The 10,844-nt window shown below is 42.0% G+C and overlaps 2 protein-coding genes across 3 annotated transcripts; one reads left to right on the top strand and one right to left on the bottom strand.

Annotated features, from left to right (window-relative positions):
- The first annotated feature begins 24 nt into the window (after positions 1–24).
- atad5b (ATPase family AAA domain containing 5b) lies at positions 25–6,861 on the top strand. Of its 2 annotated transcripts, none has more exons than XM_084558969.1 (14): positions 25–1,517; positions 1,631–1,963; positions 2,054–2,150; positions 2,243–2,325; positions 2,448–2,596; positions 3,353–3,524; positions 3,705–3,961; positions 4,042–4,135; positions 4,216–4,280; positions 4,401–4,599; positions 4,684–4,799; positions 4,881–5,635; positions 6,364–6,522; positions 6,725–6,861. In XM_084558969.1, exons 1-14 carry the CDS (start codon positions 962–964, stop codon positions 6,801–6,803), a joined length of 3,114 nt encoding a protein of 1,037 aa, XP_084415095.1. In that variant the 5' UTR covers positions 25–961; the 3' UTR covers positions 6,804–6,861. The 2 variants fall into 2 exon arrangements, with proteins under 2 accessions (XP_084415095.1, XP_084415096.1); XM_084558970.1 differs by having other exon boundaries at positions 106–1,517; positions 1,634–1,963.
- Positions 6,862–7,310: 449 nt separating this feature from the next.
- On the bottom strand, positions 7,311–10,321 carry tefm (transcription elongation factor, mitochondrial; the record flags this gene model as incomplete). Its single annotated transcript, XM_084558988.1, has 5 exons — positions 9,934–10,321; positions 9,235–9,719; positions 7,977–8,126; positions 7,671–7,846; positions 7,311–7,575 (listed from the first exon to the last, which is right to left on the bottom strand). Exons 1-5 carry the CDS (start codon positions 9,974–9,976, stop codon positions 7,311–7,313), a joined length of 1,119 nt encoding a protein of 372 aa, XP_084415114.1. The 5' UTR covers positions 9,977–10,321.
- Positions 10,322–10,844: the final 523 nt, after the last annotated feature.

The raw sequence follows: 10,844 nt of genomic DNA, 5'->3' as shown, positions 1-10,844 counted from the left end.
GTGCAGATCTTGCAGACTTCCAAAAAAGTGTCTGTAGGGTGAAAGTCTTCTTACTGTAAAGCATTCTGTCTCTTAGGAATCTGTCATTCTCCTACAACTCATTTCAAAACCCTGATATGTTTCTGCTTTACTGAATCTCAATGCGAAACCGCATTGAAGCCTCTTTAGTTAACATACTTGAACCCCTTAATCTTCTACTTCTATCTGATATCCAGATTTTCTGCTACATCTCTTAGGATGTTTGTATTATCATTTTTGCCCCTTTGTTACCTTCAGTTTCAGATCAGTTGATATATGCACAATGGGGGCTCCACATCTGGGCTAATATGAATAAACTGAGAAAGATCACCTGCACAGGTAATTCTGATATTATATAGTATAGTAAATTCTCATGAGCTCCTTTCTGTCAGGTTCATCTCTAACCGTATGAAACTTGGAAGGTGAGGAAGCTTGGGTGGGACTTCCCTTCATTGGAGACCTCTCCTTGATGGGCTGGATGCCCATGTGTATACCATACTAACCGTATACTTTTAAAGTTGCTTGAACAATCTAGCTACAACATAAAGCATCCACAAACATATAGAGCAATGAAAGCTCTGAACAACACAAGAGCAAATCCTTTTAAAAAAACAACGTTCCGGTTTGTGTTGCTGCATCTGCACGAGTAGGATTTCTTTGTGTATAAACGATCTTTGGCTGCACCAAAATCTCGCGTTCTTTTAAAACGTTATACCGGAAATGCAGATCGATAAAACAAAACATTCCGGAGTATATGTCGTTTTTTAGTGGCCTTTGTTTTTGCACACTTTTATCTAAAAGTATAGCTATCTAGTAAGCTCCGTGGAAAAGAATTTTACACTTTTAACTGAACCTTACGTCGCACGAATTGACGTTGACGCCGACCAATGCGGCACAAGGAAGCGGGAATTTCACATTCGGATAGTATTTGAAGTCTTTTACGATGCGAAACAAACTAAAAAGGGGAACAAAGATTACAGTATATCAAAGAAAAGGCCAAGCGCAGCCCACGGAGGTGATAGTTCTAGACTCAAGCCGCTCTGGTGATGAAAGCTTACCAGAAATTGATTTAACACAGGCGGCTGCTAAAGACAAAGACAGCTCAAATGCTGCTGCGGCAGCTTCTGTGGGATTTTCCAAAAGACAAGTTAAACATTTGCAGGTGAAGAGGAAATTATGCGCAAAGGGCAGTACAATTGCGCCAATTTTCTTAAGCACAATAAAACACAGCAAGAGTAGGCAAAGCAGGGATGGAGGTCAGACAATAGAGAGGACGCAGAGTGAGGATGTGCAAGACGTGATAAGTCCACCTGCAGAGTGTAACCTGCCGGTGAATCATGGGTCCGTCCTGTCCACCCGGAGAGGACAGCTTTCACAGTCATCTCTGCATAGGTCTCTGGAAGAAATCCAAACATCTAATCCAGCATTTCCAGTCAGGACAGTGTTCAAGACTTTGCAGACAAAAGCAAGTGAAAGGCTGCAGGAGTGTTCCTCCACCGGTGAGACTGAGCCTTTATCAGTCTGTGAGCATTCATCATTACATGTAATTTATTAAATCAAGCAAATCATTTTCTAAAGTGCCTATAACCGGATTTCTTTTTTCTTTCCAAAGCAGAGCACCCCTCACATCCAAGCTCCTTACAAAACGAGAAGAGGAAGCGGGTAATTGAAATCTCTGACAGGGTACCCAAGCGTCTGAGGTCTAGTCCTAATGCAGAAGGTGCTGCTGGTCACCTGTCAGGACAGGATGTCCAGGAAATTATAGTCCTTCCTGTAAAGAAGCATCACAGAAACAGCAAGCTGAGCTGCAGTCACAAACTGGAGCAGCAAAGTGGAAACCCAGCAGGCCTGCTGAACACCCACAGTCCCAAATCTGTGTGGACAGATACTACTACTGCTACATCAGATGCTCAGTTACTACAAACGTCTGACAATCTCCAAAGAGGTAAAGCTTGCCCCATGCTCATCAGTTTTATTTTTATACTTGTCACATGTTTTATGTCATTTAAATCAACTGTTTCCTTTCTTTGTCTAGTTTCCTGGTTTGAGGATGTTCTCTGGACAGAGAAGTACAGACCGCGGCATTCAAGTGAAGTTATTGGTAATTCTGACTCGGTGAATAAGTTGCACAGGTGAGTCTTACATACAAGGCTATGTCTTAGCAATATATTAAACTTGAATTAAGCATGTGGAGCATTGATTTATTTTCTTCTCTGGACTTTAGTTGGTTGAAGATGTGGAAACTGAGAGCCGACTGTGACGAGAGCAGAAAAATGGAGCAAGTGGAACAAGAAGAAAACACTAATGGTATGAACCGGCATCTCGTTGTTTAATGAAAATTTGTCACAAGCCTGCTCGTTTTGAGGAATTCACATGATTTTATTTTAATGTTTTGGAGAGAAAGTAATTCTGACTGCCCCACTATGCAGACTCGTGGGACTGGGGAGACTTCCGTGGTGAGTCTGGGTCAGATGATGATGAAGAGGAGCAGCTGTGTAACACAATGCTGATCACAGGACCGCCAGGTGTGGGGAAAACTGCCTCAGTGTATGCCTGTGCTCAGGAGCTCGGCTTCAAGGTGGGAATTTGGATTTGTCGATCCATGCTCTCAAAGCTGGTTGTTTACATCCGTGTGAATATATTTAAAGTTGACCACCTAAAACATGACATATTCATTCGTTCAAACAAATATTGATTATTGGTGGGATTAATATTAGTATTAGCTCACCACTGAGAACCGCAGCTATACTAACATGACTGACTGTCATGTTTGAATCACAAAATTTCACTAGAAAGTCAGTGCAACAATCAACATGTAGTAACTAAAAACGTTCTCGGGAATTATCACATAAGCCAAAATGTTTTCAGTTATGAAAATAGATAATCTAAAAGCTTTTCAAAGACCCTCCACAAAGTGTAAAATTATTCACTCAACAGTGTCTGCACAACTGGCTTAATACAGTTAAATTGCCATTTTCAATTAAACCCACATTTATTTGGTCATTTTAAAGCTTTGTTCAAACACAGTGCAACATTTCAAGATATTTGGTCATCCTGCATAACCATGTTCAATGTTTTTGTAAGATGCACGATAGTCTTCAGTCCTCTATTACTGTTATGTCTTACTACACAGAAATATGTCACTCACAGACCTACTGTTTGGTAACTGAGAGCAGTTTGGGTCCTAGACTGTATGAGGCAGTAATAAAACTGCTCAGTTTTAATGACAACTAGTCAAAAATGCATTACTAAGCTACTGTTGATATAATTTGGCTTTTACCACAAGGATCAAAACATTATTTGGACATTAAATTTTCCGATTTTTCAATAAAAGGTATTTGAGGTGAACTGCTCCTCACAGCGCAGTGGTCGCCACGTTCAGTCCCAGCTGATGGAGGCTACGCAGTCCCACCTAGTGGAGATGACGGGGAAAGACCCACTGAAACCAGCGTACTTCACCAACTACATCACCAACAGCTGCACTTCTAAATCTGAGCCTTTACCTGGTAGGACACAGGAAATGATGATCTTCAGCGACCCAGATAATCATTGATGGTCTTTTACTTGTTCTGTGATAAGGTTGAAAACCTTATGATGTCAGATTTGAGTGGTGTTAAAATGTATATCTGTAGATGTCAATAGAGGCCTGATTTGATCATATTTGACATGCTCCTTTTCTTTAACAGGAAAAACTGTACTTCCTAAAAATGTCACGTCTACCTCAAAAAAGAGAGCAGCGAAGAACTGCTCTAATCGCAAGATAAAAGCTAAACCAGCTACACTCACTTTGGCGCACTTCTTTAAGATGAAGGACAAGGCAGATCACTTACAAGCTGGTGGCCCTTCACCAGCTCAAAAACCAAACATCACCTCACCACCAGCCGCTGTGCAAATTGTGCCACAGGAAAAAAAGACTGCCACATCCCTCATCCTGTTTGAAGAGGTAAAGCAACACCACACAGTAAGACCTGTAAAGAAATGGATTTAACATAACAGCCGTGTTTGTTTTGTCTGCTCTCACAGGTTGATGTCATATTTGATGATGACGTTGGTTTCCTTGCAGCCATCAGAGCTTTCATGAAAACCACTAAAAGACCAATTATTCTGACTACAAATGGTAAACTTAAAATCATGGTGAAATTTTGAATAGAATCCATTTGAATATGATCTGTGACTCAAAACAAATGTCTTCCTCAGATCCTTCATTCAAAGAGAGATTTGGCAACAGCTTGGAGGAAATCATTTTTAAAACCCCATGCTCAGTAAGTCAAAATTAACCCTGACATCTTTGTACAGCTACAGAAAAAACTTGGTGTGGCATATGCAGCATCTAGCAAATTTGAATAAAAATAATCCAGTTTATTTACGCCTTCTTTCCAAAGGGGAGTGTCTGTAGTTACCTGCAGCTGGTGTGTTTGGCTGAGCAAGTGAGAATGGATTTGGATGACGTTGGCAGCCTCTTCAGACTCACCTGTGGTGATATTAGACGCTGCCTGCTGCAGCTGCAACTCTGGGTGCACAGCGTTGGGAGACGGGCATCTCAGAGAAGGACCCCGCCTGAAGAATCTATATGTGTGAAGAGTAAGTTGATCTAAATGAACTATGATTAATATTATTGTAACGCCAGTACAGATGGTCAGCTGTTTTCTTGATTTCCTTATCAAGGCTCAAATGCCAATGAAGGGGATGAAGGTTTAGACTCACAGGTTCAAACTGGCTGCTCTGCCCACATGCTGGGTCTCAACCCTGGAACCCCAAAACATCTGGTCACCCTTTTAAAGGCAAGTATTGATATCTTTACATTATCCTCATGTGAAAAAAATGCACCTCACTAGCTAATAGTTTCTGTATTTATTCTTCAGCATCAACCCTGGCCTGAAACTGACATGAACACACTTCTAACTCAGAGCTGGAGAAGAGGTGTTCCTCTACTCTATTCCAACCTGGAGCTTCTTCTCTCCATGGAGGTCAATGAAACTTCAGTCCACAGCCTGCAGACTGAGCCGGCAACATCTAAAAGTGATCATCCCATCCAGCAGCAGAACCAAATTGGCGGTCCAAATGTATCAGTGACCAACAGCAAGTCTGTCAGGAATATCTCGAAGCTTAGCCGAAGGAAACGTATCACTGCATCAGCTTCCAGTTTGACCCCTAAACACCAAACAACATCATTAGATGAGACTCCTTTAAGAGCTATGAGTTCAAGTGACAAGTTTGAGCAAAATGCAGTCAACGTGGAATCTGCCCGGTTAGATGCCCTGGCTGACTTCTTTGACCTCATGTCGTACCATGATTCCACACTACCAGTTGCAGACCCGCTTGTTTCAGGCTTGTGCACAGCTGAAGCGTTTGTCTGGACAGGAGCGGAGTTAAAGGACAGTTTTATGGATGAGATGAGTGAGGAGGAATACAGGAGTAGGGGCCAGGAGATGCTGATGGATATTCAGGCTGCTGTTGAAGGTTTGGGGTGTCAGAAATGCTGGAGGAGAGTGTCCGAGGCATGGACTGAAGTACAAAAACAAGGGCCAAAGGACAAAAGGTGGGGGGGGCTGGCTTTATCTGCTTCCTCAAAAAGACAGAGCCTCAGCTTCAGCTTTGAACATCTGTGCACACCAAGGTGAGACTATTCTCCCTTACAGCTTTTTAATACTGATTCAGATTGTTTACTGTCTGCTTTTAATTCAATTTAATTTGTATAGCATCAATAACAATACAAATTGTCTCAAGATGTTTTAAAAAACCCAGCCTGGAACACACATCTGACTACAGCGTACATGTAGAATCTACATGATACAAATACAAGGTTTTCCTTGTACCTCAAACAGTTCTCATCAGAGAATGGACATGGGCCTTCTGAGGGTGTCCTGTGGTGTCTGGTAACAGAATGTTGTTAGTGGGGGCCTTTGGGTCCTATGGGTTGAGGGGAGGGGCCTCTGTGGATCATCCCACAGATACTTGATCAAGTCATAAGCTTCATAAGAGTCGTGTGGATGTCTCAGCTCTATCAGATTCAAGTCAGAGGGCTATCACATTGAATTGCATTTGACAAGCAGTGTATCAAATCACATAGGAGCAAGACATAATTTCCAACATATAACTAAAGGCATGTTCAGTGCAACGACACTGATAGATGTTAGTCAGAGGTAAGAACTGAGATGTGTTCTCATTTGAAATAACATTCTGCCTGCTGAGTATTTTAAAACGTGGATTCATTTGTATGCTCTAAGTATTTCGTGTTTTGAAAAATAACTGACATTGTGCTCCTGACATTGTGCACATCATTGTAAAACAGAGCACATAAATGTCTAGATTTTCACCATGTTCTACTTGTGCCTGTCCCTCCAGTGCTGCCCAGCAGAGGTATGAGCTGAGCAAGACGGTGCTCAGCAGCAAATCCTTCAGCCTGCTGGGTAACAGACAGGCAGTCAGTGTCGACTACATGCCGTTCCTCCGCTCCATCTGTCGCTCTGATACAGCGCAGCAACAAAAAAGGAGGCCAGCAAGGTGAGATACCCACCTTATGTTTAAATTCACTGTCACTTCAAGATGTGTGGTATCTCCAATTAATATAGTAAATGATGTAATACTGTATTAAATAAGTGTAATTCAATGTGTTATATTTTACAGTTGAATGTGGTTCTTTAAGTTCATAATCATAATCATTTGTATCCAATATTCAAAATGACTCTCTCTCACCTTACTTAAGGCGTCTGAACTACCTGAACAGCACAAACATGGACCTCTCAAAGTCAACAATGCAACTCTTGGCAGAAGATTTCACCTGAACCCGACATCCTCACTACTGCTCCTGACTGGTTTTATTTCACCATAGTACTGTGAAGCAAAAGAATTTCATGATGGGAAGTAAGGTTTTATTTACATGTAAGTGCAACCATGAAAGCTAAATAAAATATCTATATTTGTAAATGAATCCAACTTATTTTAAAGAACGTAAAGTACACTGATTGTTCAGGTACTGTCCGGGGTTGCTGGTAAGATCCATGTACAAAATCCAGAAGACACAAATCAACAGGAGAGAAAATTCTCAGACAGTAGGAAGATGGAAGTCTTTAACTTTCTGGAACTATCGAGGTTTTTGGCAGTAATAATAATAAAACACTGCAGCAGCTCACATGCTCAGGGATCCTGAAAACTGTATGTTTTTAATAAGAATATTTAATTCTTTAAATGTAACTCCACCATATTGTTCAGAAAAGTTCAAAAGGGCTCAGAATGCCTTCTTTGAGGTTTGTCTTTGTAGATGTAGATGAGGTGATGAGTTCAGGTGGCGACTAAGAGGAAGACTCACTGAGCAGCTCGTAAAAAGTCAAAGCCTGAAGTAGGGCATCGCACAGTTCTTCTCCTTCTCTTCTGCTGTCCATTTGGAAGTAATTCCTGTACTTCATCAGCAGCTCATGGGGAAAGTTTATCCTGGGAAGCTTCTGAGTCACAGAGTCAGACATAAGCCGTTGCACTGTCGGCGCCCCGCTGGTGCGAGACTCGCCCATCATCAGTCCAAAATGGCGCCCCACTGCAGTCCGCATCATATTGAGAACCCTGCGGAAATGAAACATATTTCATTTGAAATGTTACTATAAGTAAGTTGTTGTATATTTTAGTGCACCTTGTGGCTGATATTTGTTGAAACCCACTTGGGAGGGATATTGGGCTCTGGTATGGGGGTTTTGGGCTCCAGCAGAGCAAACAGCATAGCCTCCACAGTCCTCATATGGGCCATGATGGGGAACAGAGCTGTATTCTGGGCTGAGATGGCTTTCTCAATTATATAGAAATCTGCTGACGGCAACTGTGCCACGACTGAAGAGACCTGTTGGTGGAACAAAGGAGTTACAAATTGTGCTGCTGGATATCGGTTTAAATCCCACAGTTATAACAAAAGACTGTTGGATAGTTTCTGTACAAATACTAATTTTTCAGAGTTTGATCAATGCACTCACATCATTCAAATAAGCAGAAGCCATGTAGTTTCCATTCAAGAAGCTGGGACATTCCCTCTGTTGCCAATCCAATACAGTCATGGCACGGTCCACATGCGCCCAGGCTATTTTGTTAGTGCCGCTCACTATTGACACTATGGAACTGGCATCCTGAGTGAACAAAAGCAGATTCAAAACAGGTTTTCAGAATGCATTATGCTGTTTTCTCTTTACATATTTAACATTTTAAACGACAGTGGAATGTAATGCGATGAACACACAATCACAATGAAGTCAGAAGTCAGGACTAGAAAGAGACTGTCCTGCAGTACAAAACACTGCTTTTATATATCAAACAGAAATATACAGCAAGGGATTCATGGTCCACACTGTCAGAAAAAGCTCAAGAGACTTTACTAGAGATAAAATATTTAACACAGGTCCTACACACTAAACCCACTAAGATTTTCTACTGTTAATACTTTAAATCATTATTAATGGCCGCCCATGTATCACCTATTAATATGCACTGTTTGCATTATTTTTATATACTATACTGTATCTGAAGGAAATGTATCTGCTGCTCTCCTCCTTCGTACCCCTCTCTTTCTGGTCCCTCCACCTCGACCTGGACAATGTGTAAGCTAGCTGGCAACCGAAAACCCAGTCCACCCATTTGTACGACATGTTATGTATGAACACATTACCACGACCATCTTTTGCACCACTGATGGTACTCATTCCGTACTTGGTCACATGACTTCATATATAAATCAGGCATAACATTATGACCCAAGGTTAAAAACATTGTCCAAAGCATCACACTGGCTCCACCAGTTTGTCTTCTTGCCACAGTGCAGCCTGGTGCCTTCTCTTCCCCAGGCACACACATCCAGCCATCCATGTGATGTAAAAGAAAAAGTGATTCGTCATACCAGGACACCTTGTACCATTGCCTCATGGACTAGTTCTGATGCTTACATGTTGGTGCTTTCGGCAGCTATGCAGCCCAATACGCAACCAACTGTGATGCACTGTGTATTCTGACACCTTTTTATCAACCTGGATTATCTTCTTTGGCAATTTCAGCTACAGTAGCTAGTCTGTTGGATTGGATCACAGGGCCAGCCTTCACCCCCCACGTGCACCAATGAGCTTTGGCCACCCTTGACCCTGTCACCGGTTCACCACTGTTCCTTCACAATTTGGCCCTTTTTATACTCATATTCGCTCAAATTCTTACACATGTCAACACATATAAACCAGTGAGTATTCTGACCTCCAACCAGGACCTGTCAACCTCCGGCCGGATAAACTTGGCCAGCTGTATCTTCACTTTCTTCTCCTTCTTAACAGGGTTGAGAATGGAGTTGAAGACTATGACAGCGCTTTTGTGCTTCAGCAGCGGCACATTCACCACACTTTCCAGAGTTTTAAAGGGTCCATTTTTCGTCCTGTACTCCACAATGTTCACCGACTTGCGGCCTCTCAGGAGCTTTACGCGGGCCAGCTCTGTCTGCGAGGCAGTGTTGAGGAGCTGCAGGATGGTGTCCCGCTGCACGGGGGTGTAGCAGTCGTCCAGGGCTCTGCTGATGTCCTCCTTGCAGCGCTCGGGGGAGGAGGAAGAGGAGAGGGTGGCGTTGAAGGTCTCAAAGCATGCCATGGGTACCCGGCTTCTCCAGCAACATGTGCACTGGAGGTAGCGCAGCTCCAGGGAGCCATACTGAAGGCGGCGGAACAAACCCGACTGCCCCGCATACTGAGCTGTGGAAGATATATATAAAAAAAAAGACTTAGAACTCACTTGAAATAGATATGTTAAGCATAAACACACAAATAAAACAAAATAAGAGCAAAGAAGGGTCTGAAAAGATAAAGCACACACTCAGGACACGCTCGCATTTCCATTTAGCAAGCTACATAGTTTCTGTCGATGGACATTTGAACAAAGACAGATAATGTCACTACAAACGCTTGCCTCTCTGGACAGCCACCGACAGTAACCGCCTGGCGACCCACATCGTCGTTTCTTTAAATAAATATTCAAGCGTTAAAGATACAACATCATACAAGTTGGATAACTTTGTCCTTGTCCGTCGGTCTCACCTGACCGGTGTGCAACAACATCACCACTTTAATTGGTTCCGGAATAAAATTTCTTCCCACTTTATTGTACCAATTAAATGTGTGTGTGTCTATTTTAACTGTATGTGAGGCGTAGAGATACTGCACAAAACCACACGACACTGATTCATGATTATTATTGCGTTTAATGTCTTAATCATAGTCAACGGTTTGATTACAATCCAAGGGATAAGTCACATGATGCATCCTGCAGGCTGTCCCCTATTATATAGTAGTATAGTAAATGTTGTACGCTATATACAGATGTTGTTCTGTGTCCCAGGATATTGTTTTAAAAGTGATTCTACCTTAAAATTACAAATCTCAGATTTAATGCAATCAATGTGGGAAATACACAGCTTTTAACACATAGTGCCTAAATTGCAATTTTTAATTATTATTTTTTTTTTACTCAAGCAGCTGTGTGTTGTCCGTTTGTGGTTGATTGGAAGTTTCTGTTCAGACTGAGGTGGAGTTGTATGTCACTGTGAGGTGTAAGTGAAGAAGAGGCTTAAAGAAGCAAGATAAAAACAAACCCTTCTGTTAAAACAATATCACATGTTTTGGTTTTGGAGAGATCTAGCAGCGTTTCTCTGTGGAAATCAAAAATGAGAAGATACGCCTGCTTTTAAGATGTGTTTTCTGGAATATTTTGTGTGTTTTGCTTTGTGTCCATTCTTCGTTTGGACTTTGTATTGTCTCATGTCAATCCCTCAGATCCAGGTCAATGAGGAGTGTTTTCCATGTGTGGCACCCAGCAATGAG

The sequence above is a fragment of the Chelon labrosus genome, assembly GCF_963514085.1.
Source record: "Chelon labrosus genome assembly, chromosome: 2".
Classification (NCBI taxonomy): Eukaryota; Metazoa; Chordata; class Actinopteri; order Mugiliformes; family Mugilidae; genus Chelon; species Chelon labrosus.
This window is presented reverse-complemented; position numbering and strand designations above follow the sequence as displayed.